We start from the raw sequence: 16,060 nt of genomic DNA, 5'->3' as shown, positions 1-16,060 counted from the left end.
TTTTTTGAAAAATAAATCTGATGTTTATGAGATCTTTAAAAGGTGAAAATATATGGTTGAGTATGAGACCAACTTGAAGGTGAAGTGCTTACGGTCTGATAATTGTGGTAAATACGAAGATGAAGAGTTCAAGAAATATTGTGCATAAAATGGGATCAAGATGGAGAAAACTATTTCTGGTACACCTCAACCGAACGGTGTAGGTAAAAGGATGAACATGACAATGAATGAACACGCTAGGAGCATGAGATTGCACGGTGGATTACCAAAATCATTATGAGCTGATGTTGTTAACACTGCAACATTTCTGATCAATAGAGGACCTTTAGTACAGCTTGATTGCAGACTGATAGTGGAGTTTTGGAGCGGCAAAGAAATAAACATTTCTTTTTTGAAAGTGTTTGGATGTTTATCCTATGTTCATATTAATTCAGCTAGCAGAAAAAAATTTCATATGAAATCAAAAAAGTGTTTTTTTATTCGTTATAGAGATAATAAGTTTGGCTATCGTTTCTAGGATGACCAAAATCAGAAGATCATTCAGAGCAGATATGTAATCTTCAATGAGCAAGTATTGTACAAGGACAAATCAAGTATTGGAACTGAAGATGAATGTTCTGAAGTCAAGAAGACTGATGAAGTGTCATTGAGAAATATTCATATGAATGAATCAAAAATCAATAACCAGGAAGATGAAAAAAAATTGCACAAGATGATGACCCACAAACCGGTGATTGAACTCAAGATAACTTCGAGAACAATTAGACCATGTGAGAGATATTCCCCTGCACTTCATTATATTTTGCTAATAAACAAAGTTAAACTGAAGATCTATGAAGAGGCAATGTGTAGGGATGTCAATGGGTCCGGGTTTTACCCAGACCCACAATGGACCCGCGTGTATGGGGTGGGTTTGGGCATACTAAATGGGTCATGGGGCGGGTCTCGGGTCCAATTTTTCAGACCCGTCCGGATATGGGGCGGGTCATGGGTCCTATAAACCCCGCCCCATACCCACCCCATATATGTTGATATAAATAGTCTAGGGTTTTATTTTTATTAATTTTCATTTTTTTAGTAGCTCACATCAATCATAACTGTCTGAGTTATTCATATGTCAATTGTTGCATTTAAATCTACTTTTAGCAATAGGGGAAGAATAGTTGATTCTATCTTTTTAGACTTAATCCAACGACTTTGGAGGCATTGATGTGCACGCGAAGATGGTTGTGAGGTGAGGTGAAAGGTAAATAAATCACAGTTTTATTTTGTTATTGTACTTTCATTTTAATTTTTTTACTGTACATTCGCTTTTTAAATTACATTTTTTTACAATTTGAAATTACAGTTTTATTTTTCCAATGTACTTTATCTATTTAATTTTATAGTTAATTCTTCAAGTAGTTTACCAACTTGTACCACCATTCTTGATGAAGAGGAAAATGATCCCGAAAAATGTGTCTGAAATATTGCATACTCGCTGATTTTATATTGATCTGTTTAAATTATGTTATGACTTATTTTTGGGGATGTCAAGATTTTTTTGGAGTGCTAGTAAATCTTTTTTTATGCAATTCTTTATGTCGTGAAAATACTTTGTTTGTTATTATTAAGTGTGGTCGAAGACATGAATTAATTTTCCACAATGTTGTGTTTAGAGGCTTGTCTGTTTTTTAATTCAGTCATGTGAGAAGAAATATTACTTTTTTATTTTAAAAAAATTCGGGTCTCACGGGGCTCACGGGTCTACCCGGCCCCGTTTCGTATTCGAGGTGGGGTGGGTCCGAAGAATATTTAACCGGGGTGGGGCGGGTAATGGGTCAAAATTTTTTCATGGGGAGGGTCTTGAGTTTAGCCAAACCCGCCCCATACCCGCCCCATTGACATCTCTAGCAATGTAAAATGAAGATTCAACCAAGTGAGAGTTAGTCATGGAAGATGATATGGATGCACTGTCATTCAACCAGACATGAGAATTGACAAAACTTTCGCAAGGCTAAAAAGCATTATATAACAAGTGGGTATACCCGTTAAAAGGTGTTCATGATGATAGCAAGCAGTACAAGACAAGATTTGTTGTAAAGGTTTTCAAAAAAGGAAGATATTGATCACACTGATATTTTCTTTCTGGTAGTGAAGTTAACCACTATCAGAACTGTACTCGGATTAGTGGCAAAAGAAAATTTACATTTGAAGCAGTTAGATGTAAAGATGATGTTTCTTCATGGTGACCTAAATGAAGAAATTTATATGAAGCAACCAAGGGAATTTGAAGTATGGGGGAAGAAAAAATGGTGTGCAAACTCCAGAAGAACTTGTATGGTCTCAAACAAGCTTAAAGACCGTGGTACAATAAGTTTGATGGATTCATGGATAATAATAGTTCCCTAAAGTGTCAGACTGATCACTATTATTATGCGAAGAAGCCTGATGGTCCTTATATAATTCTACTACTATATGTAGATGATATGTCGATAATAAGAGCTTGTTTGAAGGAGATTGATAAACTCAAGAAAGATATATCAAAAGAATTTTCTATGGAAGATTTGGGTGTTGCAATCCAAATCCTTGGAATGAGGATATTAAAAAATCGGGTGAATGAAATCTTGAAGTCATCGTAAGAAGAGTACATTAAAAATTTGATTAGCGGATTTAATATGGATGGAGCTAAACATGTGAGTACTCTTTTGGCTACTCATTTTAAACTAACCAAAGCACAATCACCATCGATGTAGCAGGATTATATGGACAAGATTCCTTGTGCTTCTTCTGTTGGAGGCCTCATGTATGCAATGTTGTGAACGAGACCAAACGTAGCACATGCAGTGGGAGTTGTGAGCAGGTTTGTGAGCAATCCGAGAAAAAAACATTGGGAAGTAGTTAAGGATTCTCAGGTACTTGAATGGTGCTGTTGTTTTATATTTATGGTTTAGGAGTTCAAATTTGGGCTTACAAGGTTTCGTCGACATAGGTGGTGACCTCAATGACAGAAAAAGTACTACTAAGTATGTGTTCAGCTTAGGTGGTACGGTAGTAAACTGGATATCTAAGCTGCAAAATATAGTCACGTTTTCGACTACTGAAGCTGAGTATGTTGCATCAACAGAAGCTAGCGAGGAAATTATATGATTGAGATCCTTTCTCAAGGAATTGGGTAAGAAGGTTGATGGATCATGTTACACTATGACAGTCAAAGAGCTATTCATTTAACAAAAAATATCGTTTTTCATGCTAGGACAAATCATATACAGATTCGGTACCATTTCATCATATCGGTACTGGATGATGGTATTTTTATGCTTGAAGAGATTTCTTGGAGTAAGAATCTAGTTGATATGCTCACGAATACGATAACCATTGACAAACTGAAGTTATGTTCAACTTCAATTGGAGTCTATATATAAATGGGGAGATATGAGCTGCTGCATTGATATTCTGAATATATAATTGAAATCAAATCTTCAAATAAGAGAACTGTTAGGTAAGATGAAGCATGAAAGGTGCGTTTTATTTATCAAATATTGTTGGTGGAATCAACACATGCAACTTTGACAGGAAAAAATGGATGAAATGTGACGGCTGCATTTCTTTTTTCAAAGATGGTAAAATATTCTCTTTGATTCAACACTAGTAGGGAGCTCTATAAATAGAGCTAATTTGCTCAATTGTAAATCATCTGATCGGAATCTTTTCAAAGCATTCCAAAGTTGAGTGCAAAATAAAAGAATTTTTTCTTGAGTGTTGAGAGATTCTCTTGTGTGAGTTACAAAAAATATTTTCTTGGTTGTATTATTTTTGAAATTGTGAGGGATTTGAGTGTGTTGTATACACTTGTAATATTTATCCATATAATAAAGATTTGCAGTAGTTCCGTATACGCAGTTATATTGGGTGAACCACATAAATCTTCGTATTTTTGTTGATTATTTTATTTTGTATTTTTTGTATTATATTACCCTCACGATCTCAATAGCTCAAGTGAATTCCAAAGCATCGACAACACGATACTGTCATAAAAAATAACATGTGCAAAATCTACATTTTAACAGTTTGTATATAAAAAATATATCATAAATAAAATATAAATGATAAAAAGAGTAAAATTAGTGATGACTTAATACATTTGAATTATGTTTGTGATCATTTGAGTTCTGCAATTAATTTGATATATCATGTCGAATTTGGTATCAATAACATGTGCACAACACATTAGCCAATTTTTTCATCTACATAATCTAAACTGTTAAATCCTTCAGTAGCTCATTTAGTGACACCAAATCTCTCAAACTAGTGAAACTTTACAAATTTTCAAGAAAGTTCATTTAATTCTTCTCTCTTTTTTGCATAGTCGACTTCATGAATGCTACACAAATTAAATCGGGTCTGCAGCACCAATGAATCATCGCGATTTTGAAGGTCTAAACTATCAATCAAGGAGCAGCTGCACCAGGTTGGTGAGATTCAACGATCATCTCTGTTTCTGCAGGCATCGTGATCATATTGTTGTTCTTGGTGGACGTCTTAAATTCACCAAAAAAGTAGGAGATGAATCCCCAAACTGCTAGAAAAAGAGACACACCTTTCTCCGGTTGGAACTTCTCGTGATAAAAAACGACGGCTAATAACTGCGTTAACGGCAGTAAGACCGTGATGACGATGCCGGATAATAGGGAGGAGGAGTAATATATAACCCCGACCACGCCCAAGAAGAAACACTGCCAAAGAATGGCGCTGCATATTATTACCACGTAGTATTTTGTTTCCCCTAGTTGGTATTCTTTGGCTTCTCTTGGAATTGCCTGACAAATAAAATAATAATATATGGTTTGGGTGAGTTTATTAATTTTTACAATTAATGTTTTATCATCGAAAATCTAATTTGAATGTATGCTTGTGTTCAGTTACGGAAACAAAAATATAGATCTGATCAGACTAGTCTCATTTAATTCTCAATATTGACAAAATATTCAATATTTTGTCAAAAATAGCCAAAATATGTTACATTAAAAATGTTTTCTAAAATCAGTGTGATCTAACCTGCAAGTCATTGTCGATGACCATGCCGACGGTGCAAAACGCAGTAGCGAAGAAACACATAACCAACTGAACCTCCAGCACCAAAGTGTAGTTCAAAGCCTGTTTAGCTTTCAAATACATCAGCTCCACCAACGGCAGGATGAACCCGTACAGCGCCGCCGCGGACATCGTCATGAAAAACCCCAGAAAGTACTCCTTCTTCTTCTCCCCCTCCGGCCTGTCGCCGCTCGAGTGAAGCCCAAGAACCACCGCTCCGACCGTCAGCAACACCACCGCGTTCACAGAGTACGCCGTGAACTTCTGCTTCACGAGGAGGAAAGCAAAGGTCGCAGTGAATCCCAGGTGCGTGGCGACGATGAGTGCGCAGGTCGAGATGGGGATCTTCGCGACGCCGTACGCATACAAGTAGTCGTCGAGGCCGGTGAGTATTCCGATCGCCGCTGATCCGAAGACGAGGCGGGGTTTCATGAGGAAAAGCTGGGCGTCGACCGCGGCTTTTCGGCGGTGCATGTAGGCAGCGAGGAGGGGGATGAGGATTATCGGGAAGCCGCCGGTTTCGAGCCAGCTGGTGAACCAGATTCTTTTGCCGCCGCGGATGAAGTACAAACGCATCACTAAAGGGCCGCCGCAGTTGCCGATCGCTAGTATTAGACAGTTGATGGCTAAGAAGATTTTCTTCATAGAGCCGGTGGTGATCATTCGAACTTCCATTGATTCACTAAGCTTGGGTAGCTTAGTTTTCATCTGAAAACTTTTTTCACTATTTACATGATTGAGTCATTTTTACATAATTCTTTTGTATCAAATGAATTTATTTGAGTAAGTAAAATCCCTGATCAAAATATTTTTTTGGGTTCATTTCCTACCCACAAAATTGTGGTACTATGTCATACAAAATGTGGTACACTTCATGTGGAAATGTGGTACTAAAAAAGTACCCAGGGACTTAACACAAAAAAAATCGACGACTGGGGACTGAAAGCCAATTTTCTTATTTATTGGAATTTCTATGTTACTTATTTTCGGTGTTATCATCGGTTATCTTGCATTTTTTCTTCAATTTTAATCATTTTCATCAAAAGACTGAAGTCATTATTTTATAATATCATGTATATATTTTTGTAGTGGTCTAAGTCCCTAAATTGTGAGAAATCTTTGCTCTCGTTATGATGATGAGACTTGGCTTTAATTTCTATGGCAATTATTGGAGACATCGTGGCCTCATATTGGAGGTGAGAAGGAGAAAGTCATGCCAAACCCCTTATCAGTAGATTTTTGTAGCATATTAAAATTTCCAAGTCCAATATCTTGTGGACGATGATTAAAGGGTGGGACGACGACGGCGGATAGAATTCCGATTTTCAGTTGGTCATTATTTATATTTATCATAATATTAGCCAATCAGAAAATGTTAATCAGTGAATATATAAATAGACAGGAATTAACTTTTCATCATCGACTACATACACAAATCTTGTCATTTGGATATACTCCACGAATTAATAGACAACATTATTTAATTCGAATTTCTAGTACACAAATTCAAATTTTTTATATTACAAACGCTTAAATAGAAGAATTAGTAAATCACGTATTTTTAATACTAAATAACCCAAGAAAATTCTAAACATATCATTAGCCATAATTTTAAGATTTGAAGAGTCAAAATAGTAGTTCTTTGTATATTATTAAGAAACGAATTATCAAGAACCATACTTTTTTTTATAAAAAAAAACATTAAATTCTCTCCCATTAATTTGTTATTTATATCATCTTTTTCATCGAGTAAAACTCGCAACCGCTGCTCTTTCATGCGTGAGTGGAGGAGTCATATATATGACCACTTGGGTGGTTAATTTTTAATTTTTTATATATAATTTTGGATTGATTTGATATTAGTACTCAATTTAAAAAACTAAAAAGATTTTCGAGTTTAAAATCTTACACTCCTAAGATTAATAATCTGACTGTAATTGTCATGCATGTGAACCTTAGAATCACTACTCTAATCTTGTAGATGAACACAACACAACGGCGTCTAAGTCAATTCGTCTTTCTCGATTCCCGCTTCCTAACAGAATAACGACTTCGAACTTCACAAGTCCCGTGAACTAATTTCTGCAGCTCAAATCTTCTGCACAACAAATCCAATCAATCGCAAACCCCATTGCAGAAATTGAGAAGTGGGATTCCAGTTGGATTCATCTCCATTCTTGAAGTTCATATCATGGATTTCACAAGAAAACTCAGTTTCCTAGTGTTTCTGCTGTGTGTTTTGATCTCTCTCAAGAACCAAAATGCGGAAACTAACAGAAAGGGTTCGTTTCAGAATGCAGATTACTCTCAAGAAGATCCGCCTTCGATTCTCGGGGATATATTGATCGATAGAAAGCTCCAAGAAAATGATATAGACCACCCTCCTCATGAATGGCTCAGGTATGATTACTATAACGAATCTTGCCCGTTCGCTGAGCAGATAATCCGGTCAATTGTTCGAGAGTTGTATGAGCTGCGGCCCGATGTCGCCCCGGCTCTGCTGAGACTTTCCTTTCATGATTGCTTTGTGGAGGTAAGTTTTCCTCTGCTTTCACTTATTGGTATGATTTTGAGATGAAGATTTTGCTGTTTTTCCCCCCGAATTTGGTCTTTTGGGAACATAACTTCTTTCAATTTTCTCCGTGATTCCCACTGTTCTTGTTCTTGAATCGCATTGGTTTGTTTGCATTCAATCACAATGATATGTTATGTTACTCGGCCCAAATTTTTGTATAGGGATGCGATGCCTCGGTTTTACTGGATGCTACTGATGTAATGGAGAGTGAAAAGGATTCTCCACCAAATGAATCTTTAAAGGGCTTTGATGTTATAGACATCATCAAGTCGGAGCTCGAAGAATCGTGCCCTGGAGTCGTTTCTTGCGCTGATATTATTGTTTTGGCAGCTAGAGAAAGTGTTCTTCTTGTAAGCCTTCCCCTGTGATTTTAATACATGTTCGACTATGTGTTTGTAAATATTTGAATCTTTTGTTTTTCTGTCTTACATTTTGGCATTTGAGGCTGGTGGTCCTTTCTACCCTCTGTATACTGGTAGAAAAGACAGCACGGTATCGTTTTTCGAAGAAGCAACATACGAGCTTCCTAGTCCACAAGATGATCTCTCGAAAACCATTGAATCGTTTGCAACTAGAGGATTTGATGAAAGAGAAACTGTCAGTTTATTAGGTACACTATATTAATTGATCACATCGTTTCCTTATGAATCACAGATTGTTTCTTGTTACATAAATCTTGTTTCATCGTACAATGTAGGCGCCCACAGCGCCGGAACAATTCACTGCAAGTTTTTCCACAGCAGGCTTTACAACTTTAGTGGAACAGACGGACCCGACCCATCTCTAGATACCGAGTTTCTTGAGCTGCTAAGGTCCACGTGCAATCAAAGTCATGCCATGCCAGCACCATCACCCTCACCGTCGTCTTCGTCTTCTCCTTCTCCTTCATCAGCGTTGCATATTTTAACAAACACCACCTTATTTCAAGATCCGGGGTTCCTTTGTTGATCAGCAGATGACATCTGGGGATGAAACTGAGACTTGGTGTCATGCCCCGAAACCGGGGTTGGTCGACATCGGCGTTGTTCATCAATCACACAATCGAAAAACAACCAGCCTCGTAGCACAGTGTAAACCGAAACCAGTTTATTTCATAAATTCGCAAAGTTTGGAAATTGTCTTTACAACTGAAAAATAAATAAATGCGGAAACGTTTTACATGAAAATTAAACTTCTAAAATTCGAAAATAATGAGAACATGGCCAAGACTAATCTCGAGATCACCATCCCCAGAATTGTTCCGACTCTTCTTCCTCAACATGTTCTTCTGATTTATCTGGGGAGGGGAGAGTAAGGGGTGAGTATTTTGGGAAATATTCAGCAAGTGGGGGCCGTTCGAGTACACAACAACATGCACATATATTTTCGAAATACACACACACGCACACCATGCATATTTGACTCATACCACATTCGTATCCTTGACCTGACACTGAGATTCCTCTACTTTCAATGGTTTACTGAATTCAGTCCCTAATTTTTATTCCTCTAAGGGGGCGAGGCCGAATCGGTTATATCCCCACCGTATGAGGGTCATATCATAGTTGGGATTCCCTCCCATATCAAGTTGAATCCTCACAGTGTCAACATAAAACCCATGCAGAAATCATAACCAGAAGGGGGTAGAAGAAGAATTGTACTCGACCGAAATTTCAAAAAAAACGAAAATGCATACACCGAAATTACACATTTAAAACAAGCCCACTTACCTGATCTTTGATGAGAAAAAAACGTGAATAGAAAGGAATCTTGCACTGGAATTTCGAACCCTAGCTTCGGGTTTGGACTGCAGCAGCGCTTCGCTTCTTCGCACACGGAGAGAGCAAGCTCTCGAAAATCCTAAGAAAACTAGGAGAGGAACTCGAAAATTTGCAGTAGAAAATGGTGTGAATTTTCGAGTTATAGGCCCTCTTATTTATAGGGGTTGGCTGCTATCTCGATCGAGTTTATCCGCGCGTTTAAATTTGAATCAAATCTTCATCTAGAATCGTGATCTAATCTAAATCTTTATCCCTGGTCCTAGATAATAATTTCGAAATTTGGATATCCTCCTTGGATGAATTTCGAAATTATGCCTTGTCCAGGCTGCAACAATTTCGACTTTTGTGTCTAATTCTCAATATTCGGTAGACTTTTTATTCCCCAATAATTATATTTCTTAAATCCCAATTATTTCCCTACCTAAATTCGAAATTTAGTGGTATTTTTCCAAGATAAGATTTTGATATTTTTCTTTTTAAAAATCCTGGTAGTTAAACTGTTAAATTTTTCCCAAGCCTGTATTTTATATCGTGTAGACTTCCCTGTAGTGAACGATTTTCGAAAATCCATAATAAATTATCCAATAATTTCGAAAATTCTATGGTATATTCTTCAAGATTTTGGAATCCAAGATTGAGTCATCTTCTTGCTTAAATCTTTATCCAGGTATATCAAATCTTAGGTCTATGTCCGGTGTATAACTCAAATTTTGAAAAAAAAATATACACGATATTATTATACACTCAACCTTTGAAAAATCTTGCAAATATTACATCTTAAAATGAGATAAATCCTGGTATCCAAAAATATACTATCATGATTACAATATCTAGGATTTTACATCCCTCACTCCTTAAGGGAAGTTTCGTCCTCGAAACTTGGGTTGGCTAGGTCTACGAAGAGGTGAGGGTATAGGTTCCTCATCCTTTCTTCTAGCTCCCATGTGGCTTCTCTTTCGGTGTGGTTAGACCATTGCACCTTGACGTAGGGAATGATTCGTCGCCTTAGTACTTGGTCTTTGGTGTCCACAATCCTGATGGGAATTTCTTCGTACTTCAACTCTTCTCCCAAGTTACTTTCGATCATGAGCGGTTCCACTTCCAACACGTGGCTTGGATCCGAGATGTATTTCCGTAGTTGGGACACGTGGAAAACATTATGGATTCTTGACATGTTTGGCGGAAGTGCCAATCTGTATGCCAGTGTACCCACCTTTTCCAAAATTTCGAAGGGTCCTACATAACGGGGGTTCAGCTTCCTAGCTTTGCTGAATCGGACAACTCCTTTCATAGGCGAGACTTTTACGTAGGCCTTATCGCCAACGTTGAATTCCATTGGCCTTCTTTTCAGATCTGCCCAACTTTTCTGTCGGTCTTGGGCTGTCTTGAGTTTCTCTCGGATGACGGTAACCTTGTCTATGGTTATCTGTACGAGCTCGGGTCCTACTATTGCCTTTTCTCCCACTTCATCCCAATATAAGGGTGACCGACATTTCCTTCCATACAGAGCTTCATATGGAGCCATCCCAATACTGCTGTGATAGCTGTTATTATACGCAAACTCGATCAATGGCAGATGATTGCTCCAATTGCTACTGAATTCCAGGGCGCACGCTCGCAGCATGTCTTCCAAGGTTTGAATTGTTCTCTCAGTTTGGCCATCGGTTTGAGGGTGGTAGGCCGTACTAAGAGTGACTTTCGTTCCCATGGCCTCTTGGAAGCTCTTCCAAAAACGTGAGACGAACCTCGGGTCTCTGTCAGATAGGATGCTCACGGGTACCCCATGAAGTCGTACCACATTGTCCATGTACAGTATAGCCAGCTTGTCCAGATTATAGTTCATTCGGACGGGTAGGAAGTGTGCAGATTTCGTAAGTCTATCTACAATTACCCATATTCCGTCCTGACCTTGCCTTGACTTTGGTAATCCTACCACAAAGTCCATGGAGACATGGTCCCACTTCCATTCAGGTATCTCCAACGGTTGCAATAATCCTCCGGGTCGCTGGTGCTCTGCTTTGACCTGTTGACAAATCTGACACTTAGAGACGAATACTGCAACATCTCTTTTCATTCCGTTCCACCAAAAATTTCTCTTAAGATCTCTGTACATTTTTGTACTCCCTGGATGAATTGAAAATTTGGACTTGTGTGCTTCTGACAGTATTTCTTGACGAAGGTTATCGCTGTCTGGTACCCATAGCCGTCCTTTCATCCATACGACCCCCTTGTCATCCATTTGCAGGTCTTGAGACTTCCCGCTTTCGACTTGTTCCTTAAGTTTCTTTAGCTCGGGGTCTCGGTCTTGATTTAACTTGACGGTCTCTTGCAGACATGGCTGAGCGGAGAGTGAAGCTAGAGTGATCTTGCCTCCATTTTTCCGACTCAGAGCATCGGCCACTTTGTTCGCTTTACCTGGATGGTAACTTATAGTCAAGTCGTAATCTTTCAGTAGTTCGATCCATCGCCTTTGCCTCATGTTTAGTTCTTTTTGGGTGAACAAGTACTTGAGGCTTTGGTGATCTGTGAAAATTTCACACTTGGCACCATAGAGGTAGTGCCTCCAAATTTTTAAGGCAAAGACAACTGCCACTAGCTCCAGATCATGCGTAGGGTAGTTCTTTTCGTGCGGTTTCAACCGCCTTGACGCATAGGCGATCACTCTTCCCTCTTGCATGAGTACGCATCCTAGACCTTCCTTAGATGCGTCACTGTAGATGGTGAATTCTTTATCTTCAGTAGGTAAAACTAGCACTGGGGTGGATGCAAGTTTTTCTTTCAATGTCTGAAAACTTTTCTCGCAACCTTCGTCCCAGATGAACTTGGAATTCTTCTGAGTGAGCTTAGTCAGTGGTATGGCGATTGAAGAAAAACCTTCGACGAACTTCCTGTAATAACCTGCCAGTCCAAGAAAGCTCCTGATGTCTGTGGCGTTCTTAGGTTTTGGCCACTCCGTAATTGCCTCAACTTTCTTGGGATCCACTGATACTCCTGCTTCCGAGATCACATGTCCTAAAAAGGATACACTCTTAAGCCAGAACTCACATTTCTTAAACTTAGCATATAGCTCTTTCTCTCTCAGTGTCTGTAGCGCCAGGCGGAGGTGCTCTTCATGTTCTTCTTCGTTGGGAGAATAAATGAGTATGTCATCAATAAATACCACTACGAACCGGTCCAGAAATGGTTTGAATACTCTGTTCATTAGGTCCATAAAGGCTGCAGGCGCATTGGTCAACCCAAAAGGCATCACTGTGAACTCATAATGCCCATACCTTGTCCGAAAAGCTGTTTTGGAGATATCCTCAGCCCTGACCTTCAGTTGGTGGTATCCAGTCCTCAGATCCAATTTAGAAAAGACTGCGGCTCCCTTGAGCTGATCAAATAGATCGTCTATCCTCGGAAGAGGGTACTTGTTCTTGATAGTGATCTTGTTCAGTTCCCTATAGTCGATGCACAATCTCATACTCCCATCTTTCTTCTTTACAAAGAGTACTGGTGCTCCCCATGGAGACACACTAGGTCGAATCTGCTTTTTGTCCAGCAATTCTTGGAGTTGCTCTTTTAGCTCCTTGAGTTCAGCTGGCGCCATCCTGTAAGGTGCTTTAGAGATTGGTGCTGCACCAGGGACTAGATTAATTTCGAACTCAACTTCGCGGTCCGGGACTGTCCCTGGGAGTTCTTCTGGAAAAACATCCGGGAACTCACATACTATTGGGATGTCTTCTGTCCTCAGTTCGACCTCTCCTTGCACTTCGCTGACCATTGCTAGGTGGACGTCTTCTCCGGATTTCATGGCCTTCCATGCCTGAGAAGCGGAAAGGAGTGATTTCCGTTCCTTGGATTTACCATGATACACAATCTCTTCTTGATTTGGGGTTCGGAGCTTAACTCTTTTCCCTTTACAGTCCACTATTGCATTGTTATTGGCTAACCAATCCATCCCTAAAATGATGTCGAAGTCGACCATAACTAATTGTATCAAGTCGGCACTGAAAGTCTGATTAGCGATACCGATCTTACAACCCTTGTGCATTTCATGGGTTTCTATGGTTTTACTCGTAGGTGTGGCTATCCGAAAAGGTTCAGCTAGAGATTCGGGCTTAAGTCCTAATTTTTTAGCAAACCTCTTAGACACAAAAGAGTGCGTAGCACCACAGTCAAATAATGCATAAGCAGGTACTTTTTGAAGTAAGATGGTACCTGATACGACTTCATTGGCGTCGTCCGCCTCCTCTTGGTTCATAGCGAACACCCTGGCATTAGGCTTATTCTCTTTTGGTTTGCTGGGGTTAGCTCCCACATTCGGCCCAGTTCCCTTGTTGGGCCCAGTTGCTTGGTTGGCGGCCGTAGGACAATCCGCGATCCTGTGCCCTGCTTTCCCACATCCGAAGCACGCACCACTGGCTCTTCGACATTCCCCGGGGTGTTTGAAACCGCACTTCGGGCATGGCTTGGGTCCTTGATGGTTGGCCGCTGAGGTTTGCCCTGAGGGAGGTCCGCCTGATTGGTTTGGCTTTCTGAACTTCTGACCGCCCTGAGAAGATTGACCGGCATGAGGTCGCTTGTTCTTATTCTCTCCCTCCCTGCGGCGGATGTCGGTTTCAGCTCGGATAGCTGCGCCCATAAGTTCTGCAAAATTGGCGGGCTGATAAACTGCTAAGGCTGACTGGATTCTACTGTTTAATCCTCTCTTGAAGCGGTGCAACTTCAAAACTTCGTCTGCCATGATGGCCGGAGCATAAGACCCGAGTGCATTAAACTGGGAGGTGTATTCCACAACTGACATGTCTGGGGCTTGAGTGAGATTTTCAAATTCACTCAGCTTCTGCAATCTGACTTCCGGCGGATAGTACTGTTTCAGAAATGTTTCTCGGAAGTTCTGCCACGTGACTGGTCCTGTAGCGGTCATGGCTGGCGAGACTGCTTCCCACCACTTAGCTGCTTTGTCTTCCAGAAAAGGCACGATCACATCCACCTTGAGTGCCTCGGGAACTTCCAATAGCCTCAACTGAGTCTCGACACTCTTTAGCCAACTTTGGCCAACTTCAGGATCGGCGTCCCCTCTGAATATCGGACACCTGTTCTTACGAAGGGACTCGTAATGAAATTTGACTCCATTTGGTGGTGGGGGAGGAGGTGGTTGATTGGCGTTCGGGTTTCCCAACCCTTGCAGTGTTGTTGCCACTATGGTGGCTATGGCCATGAGATCAGCTTGGCTTAGGCCTACCCTGGGAGGTGGATTTCCGCCCGTATTTGGATCTTCGTTGTAGTCATCGCGGTTGTTGGCGTACCGCGGGTTGCGATTGTTTCGTGGAGGTCTTCCGGCCATTTCCTACAATCGCAAGTTCTAATAATTGTACGAGTAGGTTTCATGCAATAGATTGCGCAGAAGTAAATTGAAATCAATGGAACAAATAGAATATTTTATTGATTTCTTAAACAGGAAAATAAATGAACATGACCAATCTAAATAAATGTACTGAAGAAAAGAAAATGTAGCAACAACGGGAATAAACTACTAAGAATGGTTCACTAAAACACTCTAATCCGCTATCTCTCCATTCCCTATAGCCACGTCAGGTGGGGCTTCTTCCTCCTCGGGATCCTCAGGCATCTCTGGGTCTAAGAACTCTGCAAGCTGCATCTGAAGACTCTGATTTTCCGATTCCAACTCTGCAATCTCTTCCCTGTGGGTCAGAATCTTTCCTATCGCGTCATTCAATTCATTTCTTGTATGTGCGCAGTTTGCTTCATTCTTCTGGATGAGCTCCTTCTCCTTTGCTTTCCTTTCGTCTACCTCCTTGGATAGCCTTTGGTTATTTTCAGATAATTGCATGATTACATTCCAGGATTCTTCAATTTTCTTCTTATCCCTCATCCGTGCTTGACGGGCTTCAGACAGTTCTATGGTGCGTCTATCCAATTCCTCTTTAGCTTGCTTAGCTTGACCCATCGTTATTTGTAATGACTCTCGCAGTTCGCAGTTATGTTCCTTGACGAGCTCGAACATTTCAAAGACCTCATCGATCCTCTTTTCCGCTGCCATCAACTTGGTAGTCAGATTCTCCACTTGTTGCCTCCTCTCAAGATTATTAGCTCTCAGCCTCCTGATAGTCCTGTCCTGGTTGCCTAGGGCCAATTCCTTTATATGTGTAGCAGCCTGAGCGCGCGTGCGATGCTGGTGGTAGTCCAACTGAATAGTCTCCCTATGAGTAATCGGGGCTACCTTCTTACGGGCAGTGACACGCATGCGAGCCATTTCCTGGAAACAATAAAAAGGAAATGCTCAGAATATCATATATAGGATAGAATAAAAATATCAAGGTCATATAGAGTCAAGTATATAAAAATAATTAAAATTTTCGAAAATTTCCAAAAATGGAAAGTCTTGAGATATACATAGGGATTCAAAGCATATGTCGAGAGGATTCCAGAACAGTTGACGGAATCGAATTCGGAGTTTTCTACGAAAAGTTATAGGGGTTACGAAACTTTCCTAAAACGGCAAAAACGACGTTTCGGAAGCCTAAACGAAGGAATTTCGCGATTTTGACCCCTGCCTCACGACTTTAAGGTCGTGACTATCGATCGTTGGGCCGTTTCGGAGGGAATAGCATCGGCCTCGAGTGAAAATTCCACAGAAAATTTTTTC

At 40.2% G+C, this 16,060-nt stretch overlaps 3 protein-coding genes across 3 annotated transcripts; 1 reads left to right on the top strand and 2 right to left on the bottom strand.

Moving 5' to 3' along the window:
* Positions 1 to 4,368: 4,368 nt before the first annotated feature.
* Positions 4,369 to 5,836, bottom strand: LOC140990900 (purine permease 3-like). Its single transcript, XM_073460746.1, has 2 exons — positions 5,038 to 5,836; positions 4,369 to 4,799 (listed from the first exon to the last, which is right to left on the bottom strand). Exons 1-2 carry the CDS (start codon positions 5,779 to 5,781, stop codon positions 4,431 to 4,433), a joined length of 1,113 nt encoding a protein of 370 aa, XP_073316847.1. The 5' UTR covers positions 5,782 to 5,836; the 3' UTR covers positions 4,369 to 4,430.
* A 1,205-nt stretch (positions 5,837 to 7,041) lies between these two features.
* Positions 7,042 to 8,754, top strand: LOC140990903 (putative Peroxidase 48). Its single transcript, XM_073460750.1, has 4 exons — positions 7,042 to 7,606; positions 7,810 to 7,998; positions 8,093 to 8,258; positions 8,346 to 8,754. The coding sequence occupies exons 1-4, from the start codon at positions 7,265 to 7,267 to the stop codon at positions 8,594 to 8,596; spliced, it is 948 nt and encodes a 315-aa protein (XP_073316851.1). The 5' UTR covers positions 7,042 to 7,264; the 3' UTR covers positions 8,597 to 8,754.
* A 1,501-nt stretch (positions 8,755 to 10,255) lies between these two features.
* On the bottom strand, positions 10,256 to 14,737 carry LOC140991815 (uncharacterized). The gene is made up of 6 exons (XM_073461982.1): positions 12,902 to 14,737; positions 12,681 to 12,835; positions 11,956 to 12,602; positions 11,606 to 11,823; positions 11,154 to 11,431; positions 10,256 to 10,904 (listed from the first exon to the last, which is right to left on the bottom strand). Exons 1-6 carry the CDS (start codon positions 14,735 to 14,737, stop codon positions 10,256 to 10,258), a joined length of 3,783 nt encoding a protein of 1,260 aa, XP_073318083.1.
* Between the last annotated feature and the right edge of the window lie 1,323 nt (positions 14,738 to 16,060).

The sequence above is a fragment of the Primulina huaijiensis genome, chromosome 13, assembly GCF_012295235.1.
Source record: "Primulina huaijiensis isolate GDHJ02 chromosome 13, ASM1229523v2, whole genome shotgun sequence".
Classification (NCBI taxonomy): domain Eukaryota; kingdom Viridiplantae; phylum Streptophyta; class Magnoliopsida; order Lamiales; family Gesneriaceae; genus Primulina; species Primulina huaijiensis.
This window is presented reverse-complemented; position numbering and strand designations above follow the sequence as displayed.

Excerpts from the sequence above, each read along its gene's own strand:
- LOC140990900 (XM_073460746.1), bottom strand. The coding sequence starts at position 5,781 with ATGAAAACTAAGCTACCCAAGCTTAGTGAATCAATGGAAGTTCGAATG. Across the intron at positions 4,800-5,037 it reads TCATCGACAATGACTTGCAG|GCAATTCCAAGAGAAGCCAA; the intron begins GTTAGATCACAC and ends TTTATTTGTCAG.
- LOC140991815 (XM_073461982.1), bottom strand. The coding sequence starts at position 14,737 with ATGGCCGGAAGACCTCCACGAAACAATCGCAACCCGCGGTACGCCAAC. Across the intron at positions 11,432-11,605 it reads GGATGAAAGGACGGCTATGG|GTCAAAGCAGAGCACCAGCG; the intron begins GTACCAGACAGC and ends ATTTGTCAACAG. Across the intron at positions 10,905-11,153 it reads CTATCTGACAGAGACCCGAG|GAAATGTCGGTCACCCTTAT; the intron begins GTTCGTCTCACG and ends TCTGTATGGAAG.
- LOC140990903 (XM_073460750.1), top strand. The coding sequence starts at position 7,265 with ATGGATTTCACAAGAAAACTCAGTTTCCTAGTGTTTCTGCTGTGTGTT. Across the intron at positions 7,607-7,809 it reads TTCATGATTGCTTTGTGGAG|GGATGCGATGCCTCGGTTTT; the intron begins GTAAGTTTTCCT and ends ATTTTTGTATAG. Across the intron at positions 7,999-8,092 it reads CTAGAGAAAGTGTTCTTCTT|GCTGGTGGTCCTTTCTACCC; the intron begins GTAAGCCTTCCC and ends TTGGCATTTGAG.